The sequence below is a fragment of the Nerophis lumbriciformis genome, linkage group LG35 (genome assembly GCF_033978685.3).
Source record: "Nerophis lumbriciformis linkage group LG35, RoL_Nlum_v2.1, whole genome shotgun sequence".
Taxonomy (NCBI): Eukaryota; Metazoa; Chordata; class Actinopteri; order Syngnathiformes; family Syngnathidae; genus Nerophis; species Nerophis lumbriciformis.
Genome location: NC_084582.2, coordinates 444195 through 471055, shown reverse-complemented (window position 1 = coordinate 471055; position 26861 = coordinate 444195). Strand labels below are relative to the sequence as shown.

Sequence of the window (26861 nt, the reverse complement as noted above, 5' to 3'; positions counted from 1 at the left end):
TGATCTCTCTTTCTATGTCCACTACTTGCTGTACATATCCTACCAAGTCAGTCCTACACTGTTCCAATGTCCATTTCTCTGATGATGCAATTGTAATGACTGAAGTGCTGATATCAACCAAACCTAACCCCAACCCCCTCCACATCCCAGATTGTAAATAATGTAAATAATTCAATGTATATACTCTGATGATTATCTTGTGTGATGACTGTATTATGATAGTATATATCTGTACCATGAATCAATTTAAGTGGACCCTGACTTAAACAAGTTGAAAAACTTATTGGGGTTTTACCATTTAGTGGTCAATTGTACAGAATATGTACTGTACTGTGCAATCTACTAATAAGAGTTTCAATCAATCAATAAATCAAGGTCCAACCACGTACATGTTTCATTGCACCTCGCGATCTGTTTGCACTTAAAGGCAACACAAGTTTTTCCATGTTATGCCAGTCAAAACAAACACAGCGAGTACACATCATTTTATTAAAAATGAGCAGTAATAACAAATCACAGTTCACTGCCAAAACATAAACAAATAATTGGAATGTATTTTTTTTATGTTCACTAGTCACCCCTTTAAACTACTTCTTGGGCTCTGAAGAAGGTAACTCTACCAGCTTGTTGTGCACATGCATCATCCCTACAGGGGAAAAAGAAAAACATAAGTATATGCATTTATCATGTTTTTATGCTGTGATGTACCGTATTTTTCTGAGTATAAGTCGCTCCGGAGTATAAGTCGCACCGGCCGAAAATGCATAATAAAGAAGGAAAAAAACATATATAAGTCGCACTGGAGTATAAGTCGCATTTTTTGGGGAAATTTATTTGATAAAAGCCAACACCAAGAATAGATATTTGAAAGGCAATTTAAAATAAATAAAGAATAGTGAACAACAGGCTGAATAAGTGTACGTTATATGAGACATAAATAACCAACTGGTATGTTAACGTAACATATTATGGTAAGAGTCATTCAAATAACTATAACATATAGAACATGCTATACGTTTACCAAACAATCTGTCACTCCTAATCGCTAAATCCCATGAAATCTTATACGTCTAGTCCAGGGGTCGGCAACCCGCGGCTCTAGAGCCACATGCGGCTCTTTAGCGCCGCCCTAGTGGCTCTCTGGAGCTTTTTCAAAAAATGTATGAAAAATGGAAAAAGATGAGGGGAAAAAAATATATTTTTGTTTTAAAATGGTTTCTGTAGGAGGACAAACATGACACAAATCTCCCTAATTGTTACAAAGCACACTGTTTATATTAAACATGCTTCACTGATTCGAGTATTTGGCGAGCGCCGTTTTGTCCTACTAATTTTGGCGGTCCTTGAACTCACCGTAGTTTGTTTACATGTATAACTTTCTCCGACTATCTAGGACGTGTTTTATGCCACTTCTTTTTCCGTCTCATTTTGTCCATCAAACTTTTAAGGTTGTGCATGAAAGGTGAGTTTTGTTGATGTTATTGACTTGTGTGGAGTGCGAATCAGACATATTTGGTCACTGCGTGACTGCAAGCTAATCGATGCTAACAGGCTATTTAGGCTAGCTATATGTACATATTGCATCATTATGCCTCATTTGTAGCTATATTTGAGGTCATTTAGTTTCCTTTAAGTCCTCTTAATTCCATGACACACTATCTGTATGTAATATGGCTTTTAATTTTTTGCGGCTCCAGACAGATTTGTTTTTGTATTTTTGGTCCAATATGGCTCTTTCAACATTTTGGGTTGCCGACCCCTGGTCTAGTCTCTTACATGAATGAGCTAAATAATATTATTTGATATTTTACGGTAATGTGTTAATCATTTCACACATAAGTCGCTCCTGAGTATAAGTCGCACCCCCGGCCAAACTATGAAAAAAAACTGCGACTTATAGTCCGAAAAATACGGTACATTCATTTTCCCATGTTTTTATGCTGTGATGTAGTCTTACCTTTGAAGTATTTCACTGTTTTAACCCGCAGTTCCAAGGTGGCATCTTCGTCACATACAAAAACAGTCTGCGGGTGCTGCTGGAAGGCAGATACAGTCCACATGTGGTTTACGCCTTCTTCGATGGCTTTGTAAAGGGCAAATGCCTTGTGGGCCCCTGTGATGAGGATCATGACCTGTGGAGGGCATACACCTTTTCAGTTGTCGCCTTTTTAAGTTAAGAATGACATGCTCAGACGCTCAGGTGCCTTGAGGAGCGCTTCAGTTATGTAAATCACAAATTTGGACCCCAGTGTTCTGTTTGCTGGCAAGGTTAAAATGTCAATGCAAAGATCTGCCAATGTGTTTACATCCATCCTATTTGGGTCCCAAATCAACCTTAAGAAAGTCAATGACTTCACTATAAAAGTGGGTGACATTGTTATCACCAGGAAAGATGAGGTCACCTACCTAGGTTCCATTCTAGAGGCTAATCTTTCCTGTGATAAAATGGCAACCAAGGTAATCAAAAAGGTCAACCAACGAACAAGATTTCTCTATAGAATCTCCTCTCTGGTCAACAAAAGCACCATGAAGATTCTAGCAGGAACTCTCATTCAACCCTTTTTCGATTACACATGCACCTCCTGGTACCCTAGCACCTCCAAAACCCTCAAATCTAGACTCCAAACATCCCAGAACAAGCTAGTCAGATTACTTCTAGACCTCCACCCCAGATCACACCTCAATCCTACCCACTTCTCCAAAGTGGGCTGGCTCAGGGTGGAGGACAGAGTAAAACAACTTGCACTGAGCCTAGTCTATAAAATCCGCTACACCTCCCTGATACCGAAGTACATGTCAAACTACTTCCTTATGACCGTCATAACCACAACACCAGGGGGAGCTCCACTAACCATGTTAAACCCAGATTCCGATCTAACAAAGGACTTAACTCAGTCTCCTTCTATGCCACATCAATATGGAATGCGCTCCCAACAGGTGTAAAAGAAAGGGCATCTCTATCCTCCTTCAAAACCGCACTAAAAGAACACCTCCAGGCAACTACAACCCTAGACTAACTCCCTCCCCCTTCCACATCCCACCTCCCTGGATTGTAAATAATCAAATGTAAATAATCTAATGTATATACTTGTTCTTATGCTTTCTGAGCTCACTATGTTCACTGTACTAGGGATGTCCCGATCCGATATTTGGATCGGATCGGCCGCCGATATTTGCCAAAAAATGCGTATCGGCAAGGCATGAGAAAATGCCGATCCAGATCCAGTTAAAAAAAAAACTCCGCTCCGTGTTTTCCAACGCACCTATTTAAATAATACATTCCACTTTTCTGCTGCTCCCTAATTTCCGTTCCGCATTTTCCAGCACACCTTCAACACATCCACAGGTCTGTGGATTCTCACGCAGTTGCTTTTAGCTGCTGGCATTACACGACAGGCTCTTCTCACTCTTTCCTATGTCTCCCTCTCACAGACAGCAAGCGCACCTTCTTACACACGTCACATACTGTCACGTCATACGTCACATACGTATACGTCCTCCCCGAGCAGAGAGGTAGCAACATGGCTAACGTTAGCTGTGATGCTAGCGCAGCCGTGTGACCAACGTTCTCTCTAAGGTGCGCGCTTGTGCAATTGCGCACTGCTCAAACGTCCTCTGCGCATAGCAATTATATGCCACACACAAAATCGAATAAAAAAATAAGCGCATAACAATTTTCGACACACCGACACGACAGAGAAAAGAGTTTTCGTCATCATTGTTCAAATATTGTGACGTCTGTCGAGACGCTTATCTCCGTTCGGTGCCACACGTCCACACCATCAAAATGCCGAGGCAAAAATTTCCAGGTCAACACCGTCTGAAAAAGTAGTGATTTTTTTAGTTGTGATTTCCTTCTCTGCATGAAAGTTTAAAAGTAGCATATATTAATGCAGTATGAAGAAGAATGTTTTAATGTAGACATGCAAGCCTTGAAAGAAAATGTTGAAAATCAAGACTACATTTCCTGCAAATGGATGCATTTCTACCCTATATTTTAACTTTAGATTTATTCTCATATCAAACTCTTTTGGCTGTCTTTTTGACACTTACATCCGGCGCCCCCCTCCACACCCTGGATTATAAATAATGTAAATAATTAAATGTGATTATCTTGCGTGATGACTGTATTATGATGATAGTATATATCTGTATCATGAATCAATTTAAGTGGACCCCGACTTAAAGAAGTGTAAAAACTTATTGGGGTGTTACCATTTAGTGGTCAATTGTACGGAATATGTACTTCACTGTGCAACCTACTAATAAAAGTCTCAATCAATCAATCAAAACACATAGAATCATCATACTGCTGTGATTATATGCATCAAGTGTTCATTCAAGGCTGAGGCAAAATATCGAGATATATATCGTGTATCGCAATATGGCCTTAAAATATCGCAATATTAAAAAAAGGCCATATTGCCCAGCCCTAGTTCAATGATGCCATTTCTGTTTGTCATGTATCATTTTGTCTATTTTGTGTTTATCCTTGAATAAACAGGTCAGTTTCTTGTTACCAACCATTGTGTATTATTCAAACTCCCCTAATTCAGCTGGCTAGTTGTTATCAAGAGTACTAAAACCCTTTTCAACATGATTCTGACAACTAAGTAGGCTAAATAACTTTAATCTTTAATACATGCTCGGATAGGCCAGTATCGGTATCGGTCAGTATCGGTATCGGATCGGAATTGCAAAAACAATATCGGTATCGGATCGGAAGTGCAAAAACCTGGATCGGGACATCCCTACACTGTACATATCCTACGAAGTCAGACCTACACTGTTACAATGTCCCTTTCTCAGATTATATAATTGTTGATGATTGAAGTGCTGATAACAACCCAACCTAACCCTCCCGCCCCAACCCCCTCCACATCCCAGCCCCCGGATTGTAAATAATGTAAATAATTAAATGTATATACTCTGATGATTAACTTGTGTGATGACTGTATTATGATGATAGTATATATCTGTACCATGAATTGATTAACGTGGACCCCGACTTAAACAAGTTGAAAAACGTATTGGGGTGTTACCATTTAGTGGTCAATTGTACGGAATATGTACTGTACTGTGCAATCTAGTAATAACAGTTTCAATCAATCAAAAACATGATCCAAAGTTCCTCTACACTCTTAGAAATAAAAGTGCTAAGTAGAACCATATAAGGTTCTTCGGCTCGTCCTCATAGGAGAACCCTTTTTGGCTCCAGGTAGAACCTTTTTATAAAGGTTCCACCTGGAACCCTTTTGGAGGGTTCTACCTAGAACTGTGTGTGTAAGGTTCCACCCAGAACCCCCCATGAGAGGTTCTACAAAGAACCCACGCAGGGAGTTCCACTAAGAACCCTTTCATGTTTCAAGGGTTTCATCTAGAACCCACACAGGGAGTTCCACTAAGAACCCTTACGTATTTCAAGGGTTTCATCTAGAACCCACACAGGGAGTTCCACTAAGAACCCTTTTGTATTTCAAGACTTTCATCCAGAACCCACGCAGGGAGTTCCACTAAGAACCCTTTCGTATTTCAAGGGTTTCATCTAGAACCCACACAGGGAGTTCCACTACGAACCCTTTCGTTTGTCAAGGGTTTCATCTAGAACCCATGCAGGGAGTTCCACTAAGAACCCTTTCATGTTTCAAGGGTTTCATCTAGAACCCACACAGGGAGTTCCACAAAGAACTCTTTCATGTTTCAAGGGTTTCATCTAGACCTGACACAGGGGGTTCTAAAAACATCCCTTTTCAAAGGTTTTCACCGATAACCGTCTTGTCTTCTGAGGGTTCTATAAAGAACCATATTGTATTCTACAGATCAGTTTAGTTCATATTATATTGTGGTCATTTATCATGTTGACATTGAACAAACATTCAAAACATTTGAATGAGAAAAACATTTATTTAAAGATAGGCACCATTATTGGCAAATGTTATCAGGAAGTATGTCCCTGGTGACACAGGATCTTACCCATGCTTTCAACAATCCCTGAAGAACTCTTTCTTCCAAAAACGGTTCTCTGGATCAAAATAGTTCTTACTGGAACCCTTAGTGTCAGTGAGAACCCTTTTAAAACCAATTATTCAGAAAAGGGGTTTTAAAGGGTTCTCTGGATCAAAATGGTTCTTACTGGAACCATTAGCGTTACCAAGAACCCTTGAAAAACCCTTTCTTCGGGAAAGGGTTTTTCAGAAGCAAATGGTTCCAGTTAGAACCTCAGCCCTTGTAGAAGAACCCTTTTAGAACCCTTATTTCTAAGAGTGTATACAACAGGAGCACTCTGCAAAAATGTCTCCCAAGTTTTGACCTGAACTCGGGGGGGACAGTATGGTGTCTTAACCGGGCCAGATTTGTCCCACAGTTGAATAGCCCTGCTTTACACCCGAAAAACGTACCGAAACAGAACTGAAAACCAACTGCAACGTGGGTTACCTGTTCAGGTGCACCCCTAGGTTACTGTGAGGTGTTCACGGACTATTTTCATCACTATAATAGTGAGAAGATGTGAGGGCCGTGTGCTCCTATTTGTGACCTACAGTATCGCACCTGGATCTGCTGACATTGAAGTGAACTCTAACCTCTTTTGCATCCATGACGGTGCCCACTCCGACAGTCAGCGCCATGGTGGGCACCTTTAAGAGGTCATCGTCGAAGAACCTAGCATTAGCCATGATGGTGTCCTTTGCCAACGTCTTCACCCTGGTTCTAGAAGCCAGGCTGGACCCGGGCTCGTTGAAGGCGATGTGGCCATCCGGTCCGATGCCTAACAAGAGAGGAAGAATACAAACAGAGCGACAAGATAAGGTCGATCATAAATGCACAGTTGCTCAATCTGAGCATTGTTGACCTCCTTTTCCTACCTCCGACAAACAGCTCAATGCCCCCAGCTGCTGTTATTTTCTCCTCAAAGGCGTCACACTCTGCTTTCAGGTCTGGAGCGTTGCCATCAAGGATGTGAGTGTTCTCCGCTCTTATGTCGATGTGCTTGAAGAAGTTATTCCACATGAAGGAATGGTAGCTCTCAGGGTGATCTCTGGGAAGTCCTAAATTGCATGGCTTATTAAACAAGTGTAGGGACGGTACTACTTGCAGCGATAGGAGAGGGATGAGTTACTTACCCACATATTCATCCATGTTGAACGTCTTGACATACTGGAAAGAGATTTCTCCCTTCTTGTAATACTCTATAAGTTTCCTGTAGCAGCCCAGTGGTGTGCTTCCTTGAGATGGGCCAAACAGGATAAAGTGTATTTTAGCGCTGAGTGAAGTGTACAAACTTTTGACTGGACATGCACAAGCAAATTTCACAAGTTCAAGACCAACGTTCCCTCTAAGGTGCGCGCCTGTGCAATTGCGCACTGCTCAAACGTCCTCTGCGCACGGCAAATCTATGCCACGCACAAAATCAAATAAAAAAATAAGCGCATGACAATTTTCGACAAACGGACACGACAGAGAAAACAGTTTTCGTCATCATTGATCAAATATTGTAACGTCTGTCGAGACGCTTTGACATACTTGCCAACCTTGAGACCTCCGATTTCGGGAAGGGGGGGCGTGGCTAAAAGGGGAGGAGTATATTTACAGCTAGAATTCACCAAGTGAAGTATTTCATATATATATAGATATATATATCTATCTATACATATATATATATTAAGGCTGAAACGACGCGTCGACGTCATCGGTTACGTAAATACGTCGACGCCGTTTTTGTGCGTCGGCGCGTCGCATATTTACGTCACACTACTTTACTGTCATGGCGGAGCGCAAAGCAGATGCGAGCGAGGGGAAAAAAGCACGCCAAAAGTCGTCAAAAGTGTGGGAGTATTTCAATAAACGGCCTAATAATGTTGTTGTATGCACACTGTGTCGAGCGGAAATGGCCTATCATAGCAGCACAACGGCTATGAACGAACATTTGAAAAGAAAACCCCCGACAGCGTTCTTGCCATCACCATCAACAAGTCAATCGTCCGCGTGCGTATACGTTGTCATTATTACACAAAAACATGAATGTGTCATTTGTATCTGCGTTGTAAATTCATAAACTAAAGCACCGTTTCGCTCTGAGAGGCGCGTTTGGCGTGCCTGTTCAGTGTTTACAAAGACGCGCTCCTCTTTAACGCTGTGGAGAGGCAGCGGCGGCCAGCGAGCGGCGAGGCGGGGCGCGCCGGGAGCGACGCCGCAATCGTGCCCAGGTGCGCGATCCGCGCAGTTGGAAGAGAAAAGACTTTGTGTAAAATTAGAAGATTGTAAACCTGGCAAAGCCGTCTGGCGTTCAGTCTGTCGGTCCTGAAAGAACCCCACGGCACAAGACTGTCACAAACGCTAACGTTAATTAGTTGTGCAAATACCTTTTACAACATTAACAGTTACATATACTATGTACAAACCAACAATTAACTTTCACTTTAATCATACTATCATTGTTGTGTTATTAAGCAAAATAAGCAATACTTTTACTTTTGTTGAAATGTTTACACTGTACACTTTTTTGTATTGGATGTTTAGCTTTATTTTTGCACATTTTAGCAAATAAGCAATACTTTTACTTTTGTTGAAATGTTTACACTTGTTACAGAATATTTCCGTTTTGCACTTTTTTGTATTGGATGTTTATCTTTATTTTTGCACATTTTAAAGCAAAATAAGCAATACTTTTACTTTTGAAATGCTTATACTATTCCAGAATATTAAGATTTGCACTGGATGTTTACTTTTATATTTGCACATTAAAAAGCAAATAAGCTACTTTTAATTTTGTTAAATGTTAAAAGTTTTAAATGTTTACATTGTTACAGAATATTTTGTCATGTTGTTGTCAATGTTGACTGAGTGGCCATACTTTTTTTTTTGTAAATAAAAGCCATGCCTTTTGAAAAAACTGGCCTACATTTATTTTTTCCTCTTCATTTTAAATTAAAAAAAAATCGGTAAAAGGAAAAATAATCTATAGATTAATCGAAAAAATAATCTATAGATTAACCGATTAATCGAAAAAATAATCCATAGATTAATCGATAGAAAAATAATCGTTAGCTGCAGCCCTAATATATATATATATATATATATATATATATATATATATATATATATATATATATATAAGAAATACTTGACGTTCAGTGAATTCTAGCTATATATATATATATATATATATATATATATATATATATATATATATATATATATATATATATATATATATATATATATATATATATGTATATATATATACACAGGTAAAAGCCAGTAAATTAGAATATTTTGAAAAACTTGATTTATTTCAGTAATTGCATTCAAAAGGTGTAACTTGTACATTATATTTATTCATTGCACACAGACTGACGCATTCAAATGTTTATTTCATTTAATTTTGATGATTTGAAGTGGCAACAAATGAAAATCCAAAATTCCGTGTGTCACAAAATTAGAATATTACTTAAGGCTAATACAAAAAAGGGATTTTTAGAAATGTTGGCCAACTGAAAAGTATGAAAATGAAAAATATGAGCATGTACAATACTCAATACTTGGTTGGAGCTCCTTTTGCCTCAATTACTGCGTTAATGCGGCGTGGCATGGAGTCCATGAGTTTCTGGCACTGCTCAGGTGTTATGAGAGCCCAGGTTGCTCTGATAGTGGCCTTCAACTCTTCTGCGTTTTTGGGTCTGGCATTCTGCATCTTCCTTTTCACAATACCCCACAGATTTTCTATGGGGCTAAGGTCAGGGGAGTTGGCGGGCCAATTTAGAACAGAAATACCATGGTCCGTAAACCAGGCACGGGTAGATTTTGCGCTGTGTGCAGGCGCCAAGTCCTGTTGGAACTTGAAATCTCCATCTCCATAGAGCAGGTCAGCAGCAGGAAGCATGAAGTGCTCTAAAACTTGCTGGTAGACGGCTGCGTTGACCCTGGATCTCAGGAAACAGAGTGGACCGACACCAGCAGATGACATGGCACCCCAAACCATCACCCAACCATGCAAATTTTGCATTTCCTTTGGAAATCGAGGTCCCAGAGTCTGGAGGAAGACAGGAGAGGCACAGGATCCACGTTGCCTGAAGTCTAGTGTAAAGTTTCCACCATCAGTGATGGTTTGGGGTGCCATGTCATCTGCTGGTATGTTGTTCCAAAACCTGTATGTACCTTTCAGCATTAATGGTGCCAAGTTACCCATGCCTTGGGCACTAATGCACCCCCATACCATCACAGATGCTGACTTTTGAACTTTGCGTCGATAACAGTCTGGATGGTTCGCTTCCCCTTTGGTCCGGATGACACGATGTTGAATATTTCCAAAAACAATTTGAAATGTGGACTCGTCAGACCACAGAACACTTTTCCACTTTGCATGAGTCCATCTTAGATGATCTCGGGCCCAGAGAAGCCGGCGGCGTTTCTGGATGTTGTTGATAAATGGCTTTCGCTTTGCATAGTAGAGCTTTAACTTGCACTTACAGATGTAGCGACCAACTGTATTTAGTGACAGTGGTTTTCTGAAGTGTTCCTGAGCCCATGTGGTGATATCCTTTAGAGATTGATGTCGGTTTTTGATACAGTGCCGTCTGAGGGATGGAAGGTCACGGTCATTCAATGTTGGTTTCCGGCCATGCCGCTTACGTGTAGTGATTTCTCCACATTCTCTCAACCTTTTGATGATATTATGGACCGCAGATGTTGAAATCCCTAAATTTCTTGCAATTGCACTTTGAGAAACGTTGTTCTTAAACTGTTTGACTATTTGCTCACGCAGTTGTGGACAAAGGGGTGTACCTCGCCCCATCCTTTCTTGTGAAAGACTGAGCATTTTTTGGGAAGCTGTTTTTAATACCCAATCATGGCACCCACCTGTTCCCAATTAGCCTGCACACCTGTGGGATGTTCCAAATAAGTGTTTGATGAGCATTCCTCAACTTTATCAGTATTTATTGCCACCTTTCCCAACTTCTTTGTCACGTGTTGCTGCCATCAAATTCTAAAGTTAATGATTATTTGCAAAAAAAAAAACCGTTTATGAGTTTGAACATCAAATATGTTGTCTTTGTAGCATATTCAACTGAATATGGCTTGAAAATGATTTGCAAATCATTGTATTCCGTTTATATTTACATCTAACACAATTGCCCAACTCATATGGAAACGGGGTTTGTAATAATAAGGTAGAATTGTTACATACTAATGCTTTAATCATACATTTTTCATATTTATGACTGGTCCTGGCTGGTCCAACACTCATACAAACTCCAAATTAGGGGATTCCATATCTAGCGCTTCACAGAGAACTGAGAAGCCATCATTCATTCACTGTCTAGTTCACATTTTTTTCTTAACCGGGAAAAAATGCTTCGGTTTTCGTAAAACTAGTCAGGACCTTTTGGAATGGATTACTAATGAAAATTGAGGTACCAATGTCTGAGAATTTCACTTTCACCACTAAAATTAATTTACTTTCCAAAGATGTTCTAATTCAGTACCACTAGAGATACGCAAGCTCCCCCTAGTGGCATGCCAAAGAATCACTTAATGAAATATTCAAACACAGTGTTACAACTGTGTGTAATGTTACAGTGGCCCAAATATTAAATGTACTGTATTTTACGGACTATAAATTGCAGTTTTTTTCATAGTTTGGCTGGGGGTGCGACTTATACTCAGGAGCGACTTATGTGTGAAATTATTAACACATTACCGTAAAATATCAAATAATATTATTGATCTCATTCACGTAAGAGACTAGTCCAGGGGTCGGCAACCCGCGGCTCCGGAGCCGCATGCGGCTCTTTGATCACTCTGATGCGGCTCAGCAGCTTACTTGCTGAACCCCCAATTTACCCGTGACACTTCTGGATTTCAGTGCCTCTCACAGAAAACTCCCGGGATTAATATTCACCGATTTTCACCCTTACGGCTATAATAAGGGCGTGCCATGATGGTACAACATTTGGCGCCCTCTACAATCTGTATTAACAGCGTGCCAGCCCAACACTTGTTATACAATATACATTTTTTGCTTGCACACGTACGTGACAGCAATTCATACTTGGTCAACAGCCACACAGGTTACACTGACGGTGGTTGTATAAAACAACTTTAACACTCTTACTAATAATGCGCCACACTTTGCACCAAAACCAAACAACACAACATAAACACAACAGAACAAACACCCAGAATCCCATGCAGCCCTGACTCTTCCGGGCTACATTATACACCCCTGCTACCACCAAACCCCGCCCCCACCCCAACCCTGCTCCCTCACACATCAAACCCCCCCCCCTCTCTGTGCGTTGGTTTAGGTGGGCGGGGTTTGGTGGGGGGGGGGGGGGGGGGGGGGGGGGTGTATAATGTATCCCGGAAGAGTTAGGGCTGCATGGGATTCTGGGTATTTGTCCTGTTGTGTTTATGTTGTGTTACGGTGCAGATGTTCTCCCGAAATGTGTTTGTCATTCTTGTTTGGTGTGGGTTCACAGTGTGGCGCATTATTAGTAAGAGTGTTAAAGTTTTTTTTTTATACCGCCACCGTCAGTGTGAGCTGTGTGGTTGTTGAGCAAGTATGCCTTGCTGTTACCTATGTGAGCAAAGTGGAAGCCCCATACAACGTGTGTCTGATCAGGCACGCTAACTGTGGTGGGTGCTATATGCTGTACCATCACGGCACGCATGACGCTGACAAGCGCCATTCAATTAAAACCCGCGTGCCGCACCAGCTTTCAAATTCTACATAAAGGTGTGGGCAGTGTGTCTGAGGCCCCTGGTTAGGCATAGCACAAAGCAAAAAAACCCAACTTATTATGCAGTGTTATTTCATTTATAAGTAAAAAAAATTTTTTGCGGCTCCCATTGTTTTCTATAATTTGTGAAACTGGTCAAAATGGCTCTTTGACTGGTAAAGGTTGCCGACCCCTGGACTAGACGTATAAGATTTCATGGGATTTAGCGATTAGGAGTGACAGATTGTATAGCATGTTCTATATGTTATAGTTATTTGAATGACTCTTACCATAATATGTTACGTTAACATACCAGTTGCTTATTTATGTCTCATATAACGTACACTTATTCAGCCTGTTGTTCACTATTCTTGATTTATTTTAAATTGCCTTTCAAATGTCTATTCTTGGTGTTGGCTTTTATCAAATACATTTCCCCCAAAAATGCGACTTATACTCCAGTGTGACTTATATATGTTTTTTTCCTTCTTTATGATGCATTTTCGGCCGGTGCGACTTATACTCCGGAGCGGCTTATACTCCGAAAAATACGGTACTTGTTAAATAAAACAATAATTAAATATTCAAACAGTGTTCAAACTGTGTGTAATGTTACAGCGGCCAAAATATGACATGTACTTGTTGAATAAAACATCTGCCTTGTTTTTAATGAATATTTAGGCCTACTACGCTACTGTATTTTAATGTTGGTACTTGGAAAGTGTTTTCTGAGGTGGTACTTGGTGGGAAAAGTTTGAGATGCACCTTTTCAACCACAATTTTCAATGAAATAAAATACTGATTTACATACTTGCCAACCTTGAGACCTCCGATTTCGGGAGGTGGGGTGTGGGGGCGTGGTCAGGGGCGGGGCGGGGCGTGGTTGGGGGCGTGGTTAAGAGGGGAGAAGTATATTGACAGCTAGAATTCACCAAGTCAAGTATTTCATATATATATATATATATATATATATATATATATATATATAGAGAGAGAGAGAGAGAGAGAGAGAGAGAGATATCTACATCCTGAAAATATGCAAACAAAACTGTGTTTAGATAATTGATACCTCAAACTTGCATAAATAAATATTAAGGAATATAACATAACTTGGCTTCTGAGAGTCTCAAAATGTAATGAATAAAATGCTAAAGTTGTTGATAAACAAGCAATTATTTTAATGATTAAATATGGTCATTTTAAATGATTTATTATGATAATTTAAAATCAATTATTTCAAATATGTTTATTTTAATGTATAATTATATGGCTGGATGTAATAAGGAGTCACGAAAAAATACAAATAAAAATACAATAAATGTTGATGTTTTTAGCAAAATATAGTAAAAATGTATTTATTTTTTTAATTTATTTTTTTAATTAATAAATATATTTATTTTTAGGTAAAATAAACATAATAATACAATTTATCTCTAGTCTGGATGATTTAGTTCTTGTCACCCTGTTGTCCTCCCGTCGTGAAAAAAAGGCTGTCCTCACTCAGGTCCGCATGGAGCTGGAGGGGGCGTGGCCTCCAGCTCCGGCTGAAAATCGGGAGATTTTCGGGAGAATATTTGTCCCGGGAGGTTTTCGGGAGAGGCGCTGAATTTCGGGAGTCTCCCGGAATATTCGGGAGGGTTGGCAAGCATGCTGATTTACAATGTCAACTGTATTCTACCATAAAATAGCTGTTATTCCTAAAATGAGAAAATGCCATATTTGTGTGAATTATCTGAAAATAAAGTTGAAAGCCCACACTCTTGATTCTTTTTTTTTTCAAATTACATTTGTGACAGTGTATAAAAGAACAATATTTTTGAAAAAGTTATTTTGTAGAGTTAGCATAAAGTAAGGTCCGGAAGTGAGAGGAACACAAAGCTGTTTTGTGCATAGATAATCACATTGTGTAGTTAGTTGAGTAGAAAATAAAAGGCTAGTCAGCGACTTACCAGTCGGAAGACCAAGGGTGAAATATCTGTCCGGCCCAGGTTGAAAAAGCAAAATCTTGTTCCTTATGTATTTTGCAGCCCACTCGCTAGACGCCTCGTAGTCATCGAGAATAATAAGTTTCATGTTCCTGTTTTTTTGTTTTTTTTTAATAACACGACCACTTTGTTGGAAGTTAGATTTCAGGACAAAACACACCTACGGCAGACTTTAGACTCATCAAGGTATAAAACTAATCCTGATGGAGTATACTTACAAAACTAGTGTTCCTTTTTTGTAAAAAAAAAAAAAAAAAATCCAAATTTCAACGTTTTTGTTGTGTCGTAACGCACTATTGTTGTATGGAAAAGAGTGGAAGTAGACAGCTGCTACAGTCTGATCATGTGATGCGGTGCTGTGGCGGATGAATACTTCTTCTTCTTCTTCTTCTTCTTCTTTTTTATGGCGGTTGGCAAGCAACCTTGTGGTGTGCAGTACCGCCACCTACTGTAATGGAGTGTGAACCAAGATGGATCCCTAGACCAGTGGTTCTCAACCTTTTTTCAGTGATGTACCCCCTGTGAAAATGTTTTTAATTCAAGTACCCCCTAATCAGAGCAAAGCATTTTTGGTAAAAAAAAAAAAAAAAAAGAGATAAAGAAGTAAAATACAGCACTATGTCATCAGTTTCTGATTTATTAAATTGTATAACAGTGCAAAATATTGCTCATTTGTAGTGAACTATTTGGAAAAAAAGATGTAAAAATAACTAAAAACTTGTTGAAAAATAAACAAGTGATTCAATTATAAATAAAGATTTCTACACATAGAAGTAATCATCAACTTAAAGTGCCCTCTTTGGGGATTGTAATAGAGATCCATCTGGATTCATCAACTTCATTCTAAACATTTCTTTACAAAAAAAAAGAAATCTTTAACATCAATATTTATGGAACATGTCCACAAAAAAATCTAGCTGTCAACACTAAATATTGCATTGTTGCATTGTTGCATTGTAATGAATGGAATAGCCTACTTGATTCATACTTGCCAACCTTGAGACCTCCGATTACGGGAGGTGGGGTGTGGGGGGGGGCGTGGTCGGGGTGTGGTTGGGGGCGTGGCTACGAGGGGAGGAGTATATTTACAGTGAGAATTCACCAAGTCAAGTATTTCATATATATATACAGTATATATATATATATATATATATATATATATATATATATATATAGTGGGGCAAAAAAGTATTTAGTCAGCCACTGATTGTGCAAGTTCTCCCACTTGAAATGATGACAGAGGTCTGTCATTTTCATCATAGGTACACTTCAACTGTGAGAGACAGAATGTGAAAAAAAATCCAGGAATTCACATTGTAGGAATTTTAAAGAATTTATTTGTAAATTATGGTGAAAAATAAGTATTTGGTCACTTCAAACAAGGAAGATTTCTGGCTCTCACAGACCTGTAACTTCTTCTTTAAGAAGCTCTTCTGTCCTCCACTCGTTACCTGTATTAATTAATAAACCTGTTTGAACTGGTTATCTGTATAAAAGACACCTGTCCACAGCCTCAAACAGTCAGACTCCAAACTCCACTATGGCCAAGACCAAAGAGCTGTCGAAGGACACCAGCAAAAGAATTGTAGACCTGCACCAGACTGTGAAGAGTGAATCTACAATAGGCAAGCAGCTTGGTGTGAAAAAATCAACTGTGGGAGCAATTATCAGAAAATGGAAGACATACAAGACCACTGATAATCTCCCTTGATCTGGGGCTCCACGCAAGATCTCATCCCCTGGGGTCAAAATGATCATGAGAACGGTGAGCAAAAATCCCAGAACCACACGGGGGGACCTGGTGAATGACCTGCAGAGAGCTGGGACCAAAGTAACAAAGGTTACCATCAGTAACACACTACGCCGACAGGGAATCAAATCCTGCAGTGCCAGACGTGTCCCCCTGCTTAAGCCAGTGCATGTCCAGGCCCGTCTGAAGTTTGCCAGAGAGCACATGGATGATACAGCAGAGGATTGGGAGAATGTCATGTGGTCAGATGAAACCAAAATAGAACTTTTTGGTATAAACTCAACTCGTCGTGTTTGGAGGAAGAAGAATACTGAGTTGCATCCCAAGAACACCATACCTACTGTGAAGCATGGGGGTGGAAACATCATGCTTTGGGGCTGTTTTTCTGCTAAGGGGACAAGCCGACTGATCCGTGTTAAGGAAAGAATGAATGGGGCCATGTCTCGTGAGATTTTGAGCCAAAACCTCCTTCCATCAGTGAGAGCTTTGAAGATGAAACGTGGCTGGGTCTTCCAGCATGACAATGATCCCAAACACACCGCCCGGGCAACGAAGGAGGGGCTCCGTAAGAAGCATTTGAAAGTCTTGGAGTGGCCTAGCCAGTCTCCAGACCTCAACCCCATAGAAAATCTGTGGAGGGAGTTGAAAGTCTGTGTTGCTCGGCGACAGCCCCAAAACATCACTGCTCTCGAGAAGATCTGCATGGAGGAATGGGCCAAAATACCAGCTACTGTGTGTGCAAACCTGGTAAAGACCTATAGTAATCGTTTGACCTCTGTTATTGCCAACAAAGGTTATATTAAAAAGTATTGAGTTACATTTTTGTTATTGACCAAATACTTATTTTCCACCATAATTTACAAATACATTCTTTAAAAATCCTACAATGTGAATTCCTGGATTTTTTTTCCCACATTCTGTCTCTCACAGTTGAAGTGTACCTATGATGAAAATGACAGACTTCTGTCATCATTTTAAGTGGGAGAACTTGCACAATTGGTGGCTGACTAAATACTTTTTTGCCCCACTGTATATATATCAAGAGGGACAGAGACAGCGCACAGTGCATGTGGATCACATGTCACATGTTACCATGGCGAGAAAACATGGAGAAAGTGCCAGTTATCTAGTCTCCACCAGTTGCAGAAAATGTGCCATCAATACAACTGGACAGTGCTGTTTCAGTTCCATCACCAGGACCATCAGTGAGTCAGACACAAACTAGTCTCATCATTGAACCAGATTCAAGGGCTGCTGAGTTGCCATCATCAGAACCCAGATCACCCACAACAAAAACCCCAGCAGTGATCCGCAGGTACCCAGAAAGGTTTCGAGTACCACCAAAAAAACGGAATCTCTGAAGACAGTATAAAAATCTGTGTACAAATACTGTTTGTATAATAAGCATGTTATTGTTTACAAATGAGGGTTAAGAGTTCAGTACTAAAAAAAAAAAGAATGTGGCTTAAGTACAGTTTTTTAATTGAGCTGCTGCATTTTTTGGTTGGGTTGTTTATTTCTTTTGAGTAACTTCTACAATTCTAAAAGGGGAGGAATGTAATAGAGTGATCTATGTTTGTCTGTTGCCATCTCCTGGTGAATGTTGGCTATAGCGCACTGGGGTTACTTTTTGGTTGGCCAACGATTTACGTGGTGTTGCGCACCTGACGTCAAGTGTGTGAGTCTGTTCTGAAGTCTACAGTAAAGAGACGTACTTCATCACCTCGCCTGGTTATTGCCTCCAACTCAATATATTACAACAACATTGCTCCATGCAGACCTGGAGGGTACCATGGAGCTGGAGGGGGCGTGGCCTCCAGGTCCGCATGGAGCTGGAGGGGGCGTGGCCTCCAGGTCCGCCTGAATTTCGGGAGATTTTCGGGAGAAAATTTGTCCCGGGAGGTTTTCGGGAGAGGCGCTGAATTTCGGGAGTCTCCCGGAAAATCCGGGAGGGTTGGCAAGTATGACTTGATTTGATGTTCAGTTTATGAACTTACATTCATATTTTGTTGAAGTATTATTCAATAAATATATTTATAAAGGATTTTTGAATTGTTGCTATTTTTAGAATATTTAAAAAAAATCTCACGTACCCCTTGGCATACCTTCAAGTACCCCCAGGGATACGCGTACCCCCATTTGAGAACCACTGACCTATTCTATATTCTTTTATTTAAACCAGTGTTTTTTAAATATGTGTATATTGCTTTATATCCTATATGCTCTGAATTCAAACCTAATATATCTTTTTTGATTGATTGATTGATTAATTGAGACTTTTATTAGTAGGTTGCACAGTGAAGTACATATTCCGTACAATTGACCACTAAATGGTAACACTCCAATAAGTTTTTCAACTTGTTTAAGTCGGGGTCCACGTAAATCGATTCATGGTAGCTGCAATGAGTGATCAGAATGCACATACACACAATATGTGGTTAGCACATCCGCTGGTTTCGATGTCATTAGCAGAGTGCAGGAAGTCTGCTCAAGTACATAACATTTTCATATTTTTAGAACTACATGAAATGCAATTACAGATGTAACTTAATACAATGGTTTTTAACAGTATATTTTTTTTTACGTGTGATCGTATAGTGGTTTTAACTTGCTTTCATCTTTACTGCTATTGCAATTAATTCAATACAACATATTTTTAAGTTGGTTTTTAGCCAACATCATTTAAAAAAAAATATATTTATGAAATAGAAAATAGAAAAATACAGAATACAATACAAGACGTGACATGACATAAATAATTAAATCGACTTTGAGCATCCTCTAGTGGTGACTAACGAATATGACAGACCACGTTGTTCCCATGTTAAAATGGCGGACAATACAAACTAGAGATGCGCGGTTTGCGGACACAACCGCGGAGTCCGCGGATTATCCGCGGGTCGGGCGGTTGGAATAAAAAAAAAATTAGCTTTTATCCGCGGGTCGGGTCGGGCAGTTGAAATTAAAAAAAATTAGATTTTAAATAGATTCAGGCGGGTGGCAGTTAAACCAATTGGGAAATATATATACATAGTTAAATGTTGTTACCCACATACGAAAAACGAGCAGGCACCTGCAGCATATGCCACAACAGAAGAAAAAAACAAAAAGAGATGGCAACTCCGGTAGCAAACGTGGTACGCGACAAACTAAAAAATGGAATACTAAAGACCAGGGGGAAAAAAAGGCCAGAAAAGTTCAGCGTGGACTCGTTTTTATGAGGTTGTGAATCAGGATGATAGTAATGCTGGCTACGTGATTTGCAAGAGCTGCGACGCTGTTTATGTCTACGACAGTCACAAAACCGGGACATCTAACATGGTGCATCACATTTGTGCAAAACCCCGAATCTCCACAAACACCCTGAGCATGAGCAGTTTCGTCCGCCGTGATCCCAGAAGAGTGCCACAGGATGTTAAAACAAGATAGAACGCAGCTGCCTGCAGCAGTTTGAGTGGCGCGAGCGCGCTTGGAGGTGCGCTCAGCGCGGCTCCCAGATGATTGCGCACTGGTGTGCGTCTGGGCCGTGACAGCGTGGCACGCATTGAATGTCTCTGCTGCATTGGATCAGTCTCCTTTCTTTAACAGGCAAAAGCTTTATAACCTCACTAATGCCTTGCATCGTCTATATTAGATATATAACAACGGGCGGGTGCGGGCGGGTGCGGTTTTGATTAAATGTTAGTTCGGGTGGATGGCGGATGGTTGACGACTTTTGTGATGCGGTTGCGGATGAAATAATTGCCTATCCGCGCATCTCTAATACAAACTTAAATTTGAACGTCTTGACACATCTTGTATTGTATTTTGTATTTTTCTATTTTCTGATTCATAAATATATAAAAAAGGATGATGTTGGCTAAAAACCAAGTAAAAATATGTTGTACTGAATTAATTGCTATACCAGTAAAGATAAAAGCAAGTTAAAACCACTATACGATCACACGTGAAAAAAAGTACACTGTTAAAAACCATTGTATTAAGTTACATCTGTAATCGCACTTCATGCAATTGTAAAAATATGTAAATGTTATGTACTTGAGCAGACTTCCTGCACTCTGCTAATGACATCGAAACCAGCGGAGGTGCTAACCACATATGGTGTGAATGTGCATTCTGATCACTCATTGCAGGTACCAGTAAAGAACCACATCATCCAATCCAGCCTGTGTGTGGCTCCTTGGGGGGACGGGTACACAGCAGTTATATACTGTATATATATATATATAAAGTCTGTGTAAATTAATCAATTCTTGCTCTTTTGTGCATGTTCTCTTGATACCATCTTTGCAGTGTTTCTTTCATCCAATATGTGGACCTTTGAATAAGAACTAGGCTGGGGCCCTAAATTATCTGGAGCAATAAAAATGTAGCCAAGAGGGATAGCACAACTGTTCAATAAGAGAAGTGAAACCAAAAGGGCTGTGAATCTTTGGGTGTACCACGATTCCATTCAATATCGATTCTTGGGGTCACGATTCCATTCAAAATCGATTTTTTTTTCTTCTATTAAACACAATTCTGGATTCAAAAAGGATATTTTCCCGATTGAAAAGGATTGTCTATTCATTGAATACATAGCATGTCAGCAGGATCTACCCCAGTCTGCTGACATGCAAGCAGAGTAAAAAGCTTTTATAATTGTAAAGGACAATCAACTGATTGCAATAATGTACATTTGTTTGAACTATTAAATGAAGCAAAAATATAACTTATTTTATCTTTGTGAAAATATTGGACACAGTGTGTTGTCAAGCTTATGAGATGTGATGCAAGTGTAAGCCACTGTGACACTATTGTTCTTTTTTATAAATGTCTAATGATAATGTCAATGAGGGATTTTTAATCACTGCTATGTTGAAATTGTTACTAATATTGATACTGTTGTTGATAATATTCATTGTTGTTGCTTTGTTGTGTGTGGTGTTTGTGTCTCCTCTCAATTGCTCTGTTTATTGCACTTCTGAGTGTCGGCTTTGCTTTTGGAATTGGATTGCATTGTTATGGTATTGCTTTGTATTGTTTTGTTGGATTGATTAATTTAAAAAAATAAATAAAAAAAATAAAAAAAAAATAGATTTTTTTAAAATATGAATCGATTCTGAATCGTACAACGTGCGAATCGCGATACGAATTCGAATCGATTTTCCCCCACACCCCTAGAAACCAACCAACATGAAGAATTTGCACGCCGAAGATGTGCTAAATGAATGATGCTTATTAGCCTGCCTGATACAGAGATACTGCACACTCGCACTCCTGCCATTGTGTTCAAGGGCCCTGAGGAGCCAGCTTATTTTTTAGCAAATTCAGAGCGGGATGGGTTATAATCATGTATGGTCAAACACGGATCACCTTACATGACTAATGAACAGGGTAACAGATGGCATGTTGTGCCGCTTACATCCTCTCCATCAAACCCTGGCAATGGGTCCACAATTACACATAAATAACAGAACATAAGACGTATTTCTTAACAGCCAAGTCAGCACATTTTAATCCACAGAGGGCCCCAAAGAACAACTGGAAGGTGAATTTGTTCTCTGAAACTGACCCAATTTCTTTGTGTCCCGAGAGATGAAAACCAAACAATGGGACACACTCACTTGTCTTTTGACCGATACAACAACTGATCCAACAATTCTGACTTGAAGCATCAAAAAATATTTTCAGTGGATGTGTCTGAATCTTGCTTGGATCACATTTATTTTATGAGTAACTGTACTTCGCTGCTCAAAATCATCTTGCCCGGTACATTTCATCACGTTAGGACACGTTCTTGTCAAATATTTAAAGGCATTCAAAAACAATTAAAAGGGAACTGCACTTTTATTTGGAATTTTGCCTATTCGCAATCCTTATGTGAGACATGTTATTTTAATGCATTATAACTCGTAAATAAACGCTAGCTCAAGTCAGCTAACAATGCAGCTATTGAGATTCGCTCTATTCCAACTATGAAATGCGTTTAAAAAGCCTTCTGTTTTATTTACAATGCAATATAATGTTTTATTTACATGCTGCAAGTACATATGCATGCAATATGTTTTATTTACATGCTGAAAGTACATATGCATGCAATATAATGTTTTATTTACATGCTGTAAGTACATATGCATGCAATATAATGTTTTATTTACATGCTGCAAGTACATATGCATGCAATATAATGTTTTATTTACATGCTGAAAGTACATATGCATGCAATATAATGTTTTATTTACATGCTGTAAGTACATATGCATGCAATATGTTTTATTTACATGCTGTAAGTACATATGCTGCATATGTACTTACAGCATGTAAATAAAACATTATTGCATGCATATTCTATATTCTATAATTATATTCTATTCTATATGATATGATATGCTTGCAATATAGTACCAGGCACATTCATAATAAGTCATTTACAAAAGCAGTGAAGTTGTCACGTTGTGTAAATGATAAATAAAAAGAATACAACAAACCATTTTCAACTTATATTCAATTGAATAGACTGCAAAGACAAGATATTTAACATTTGAACTGGTAAACGTTGATATTTTTTGCAAATATTAGCTCATTTGGAATTTGATGCATGCAATGTTTCAAAAAAGCTGGCACAAGTGGCAAAAAAGTTGAGAAATGCTCATCAAAGACTTATTTGGAACATCCCACAGGTGAACAGGCTAATTGGGAACAAGTGGGTGCCATGATTGGGTATAAAAGTAGATTCCATGAAATGCTCAGTCATTCACAAACAAGGATGGGGCGAGGGTCACCACTTTGTCAACAAATTTGTGGGCAAATTGTCCAAAAGTTTAGGAACAACATTTCTCAACCAGCTATTGCAAGGAATTTAGGGTTTTCACTATCTACGCTCTGTAATATCGTCAAAAGGTTCAGAGAATCTGGAGAAATCACTGCACGTAAGCAGCTAAGCTCAAAGCCAACACTGAATACCCGTGACCGTCGATCCCTCAGGCGGTACTGCATCAAAAAGCGACATCAGTGTGTAAAGGATATCACCACATGGGTTCAGGAACACTTAAGAAAACCACTGTCAGTAACTACAGTTTGTCGCTACATCTGTAAGTGCAAGTTAAAACTCTACTATGCAAAGCAAAAGCCATTTATCAACAACACCCAGAAACGCCGCCAAATGCAAATCATTGTATTCTTTTATTTACGATTTACACAATGTGCCAACTTCACTGGTGTTGGGTTTTGTATGTATTTTGGTCATTTTAAGCATATGGAGGTATTCATTTCACAGGTGCATCACAGCCTTCTTTCAACAACTAATAATGGCAGACTTCATGAGAACCAACAATGAATACTTAAGGACAAATGATCTGGAACCTTGAAGTTTTGAATCTGAATATGAGGAGGAGGATCTACATGCTGTGTGATAAATAGATCCAGTTTTAGTGAAACACTAAGCATCATGTAGCATTATCACTAAGTGCTAAACAAGAACTACGAACAAAATCAATCACTGTACAATGTCTGCTGTCACTGGGACGCTGCCTGATGGTATGTTCATATCTTACTGGTTAGATGAAGAATTAGGGGGCAAACCATCTTCTTTTCTTCTTTCTTGCCATCACTGGGTACCAGTTGAATTTCAAAGACCACCAACTTCTCGGTTTATGGCCGCAACCTGATTTTATAGAGGCATGATTTGTAATCCAGAATTGGCTTCTAGCATCTTGGAGGAGATGCAGCAGCTCTGCGTAAGTTAGTTAGCTCACGGCGGTGCTACAAATAGTTTGTCTGCGTTAGCACTTATCATAAAATTTCACTAATACTTGGTTTCTATTCAGGTCAGGAGAGGTAAAAGAAGTTTAGTTGCCAGTTTTTGGATGTTTTCTTTCGAAGGCTTTATGTGCGCAGTAGACTACTCCCATTAGCTGCATTGGTATTGTTGCGTTTTGGACCAGTTGTTCCTCCCAGGGAATTCAAGTCACAATTCGCTCCCAAGTTCTTTCCGACACTTAAAGCTGAGTTGAAAAACCACCAGAGACAGAATAGGTATTTTGTTGTATATATTCTCAAAGCTTTGACAATATACATTTTAGATTGAGACCAGTCTAACCATAGAACATTCTCTTGCGCCTCCACAAAATGGTCTCCCTTCCCAACGCCAAAAACCTCTCTTTCCTTCCCCCTCACTAGCCATAACAAAAGCACAATGTCTCCCTAGCCATAATACATTCCAAAGAACTCAAGGTTATCACACATAGTATGCTTGCTGACAGAGCATCAAGAGAATAAATGGAAAAAGACGAGCTGTTTTCAAATATGACTAATAAATGAAAGAAGTACAACTTAAATTCGGATATATGTAAATATCTGCCTCCGACAGTATCCACCTCATACTTGCCGTATTTTACCAATTAGAATGCATAGAAAAGCCCAAAACGTGTTCTTGTCTTACATAGGAATTGTGAATGTTAGGCAACATTTCAAAAATAGGACAGTTCCACTTTAACAAACTCTTCTTAACCCCCACTGACTATTCTCTACTTATTTGTAGGGGTGCTCAAAAAATCAATTCACATCAAAATTGCAATTTTCTTTACTCTGATTCTAAATTGATTCATAATTCTCGAGAGTCTATCAAAAAAATGTTTTTTGTTTTTTTTAATTACATTTTTGGATTAAAAAACTATTATTGATATCATTGTTATTGATACTATTGTTTTTATAACTTTTTTGTTTGACTTTTTCTAAAGTATGTATTGTATGTCTTCTGGATGACTTTTTTTTAATTTTTTTAAAGTGTTTTATAGCTGGGGTGCTATATTTTCTTTTTGAACAATTTTCCGTGTTTTTTGTAAATAATTTAAAAATACATGATGAAAAAGACATTTGTAAGTTGTACGTCAGCAGCCAAGAGGAGCTTTTGTATCCTCTTGGCTGCATAACGTAAAGATTTTATTATAATTTGTATACCAATTAAATCGTGTGGACTCAAGAATCCATTCGGAATCGTATCGACACACCGAGTAAAATAATCTGAAAGGAATGGAATCGTGAGGTACTCAAAGATTCCCACCTTTACCCTTTTGTGCTTTGTTTACATGTGACCCCACTTTAGACTTAGACTAGACTTCCTTTTTATTGTCATTCAAATTTCAACTTTACAGCACAGTTAAGTACGAAATTTCGTTACATAAGCTCATGGTAGTGCAGGATAAAAAAGCAATAAGGTGCATATATAAATAAATAAATAAATATAAATGATATATATATAAAATAAATATATATATATAAATAAATAAATAGATTACTGTACAGATAAATATATTGCACTTTTCCACATGCGTCCACGTTTATGGATGTATGTTATATTGTCTTTTTTATTCCAGCGAGTTAATCCATTTTGGGGGGAGTTGAGGGGATCATTTAATTGAATTATGATGCGTTCAAGAGTCTTACGGCCTGAGGGAAGAAGCTGTTACAGAACCTGGAGGTTCTGCTTCGGAGGCTGCGGAACCTCTTTCTAGAGTCCAGCAGTGAAAACAGCCCTTGGTGGGGGTGGGAGGAGTCTTTGCAGATTTTTCTGAGCCCTGGTCAGGCAGCGGCTTTTTGCCATCTCCTGGATAGGAGGAAGAGGAGTCCTGATGATCTTTTCCGCCGTCCTCACCACTCTCTGGAGAGACTTCCAGTCTGAGGCATTGCAGGCTCCAGTCCAGACAGAGATGCAGGTGGTCTCTATAGCGCGTCTGTAGAATGTGCTGAGAGAGCTGTGCTCTTTTCATCCCACGCAAAAAGTGCATGCGCTGCTGAGCTCTTTTTTACAAGAGCTCCGGTGTGTAGGGACCAGGTTATATTGTCAGTTATCTGCACCCCCAGGAACTTGGTGCTGCTTGCTATCTCCACCGCTGTGCCGTTGATGTAGAGTGAAGCGTGGCTGGACTGGTGCTTCCTGAAGTCAACCATGATCTCCTTGGTCTTGTTGACATTCAGGACCAGGTTGTTGGTTCTGCACCAGTCAACCAGATGTTTCACCTCCTCCCTGTAGTCCATGTCATTGTTGTCATGGATGAGGTCCACTACTGTGGTGTCGTCCGCACACTTTAGTGCATTACTGCAACAATACTGTCTATTTGGAGCTGTTATGATTATTTCTACTGTGCAAGGTATTCATTAATGGTGGGAGGTACGATAGCAGTAACTATATGACACGTAGGTTGCATGCATGTGTGTACCTGAGCAAGTACCGTACGTTTTGTGGGGTATTTTGGGTCTTTACTCGTTTCATTATTAACTGGTAGTAATAATTACGGTCATGACCTAGAATATTGGCACCCCTGCGTTTCTGTCAGATAATGCACCACTTCTCCCAGAAAATGGTTGAAATTACAATGCTTTGGTATTCACATGTTTATTTATTTTGTTTGCGTTGGAACAACACAC

At 39.3% G+C, this 26861-nt stretch overlaps 1 protein-coding gene across 1 annotated transcript; it reads right to left on the bottom strand.

The window, feature by feature from the left end:
* Positions 1-470: 470 nt before the first annotated feature.
* On the bottom strand, positions 471-15061 carry gnpda1 (glucosamine-6-phosphate deaminase 1). Its single transcript, XM_061927562.2, has 6 exons — positions 14669-15061; positions 7122-7223; positions 6864-7046; positions 6582-6766; positions 1958-2132; positions 471-646 (listed from the first exon to the last, which is right to left on the bottom strand). The coding sequence occupies exons 1-6, from the start codon at positions 14790-14792 to the stop codon at positions 588-590; spliced, it is 828 nt and encodes a 275-aa protein (XP_061783546.1). The 5' UTR covers positions 14793-15061; the 3' UTR covers positions 471-587.
* Between the last annotated feature and the right edge of the window lie 11800 nt (positions 15062-26861).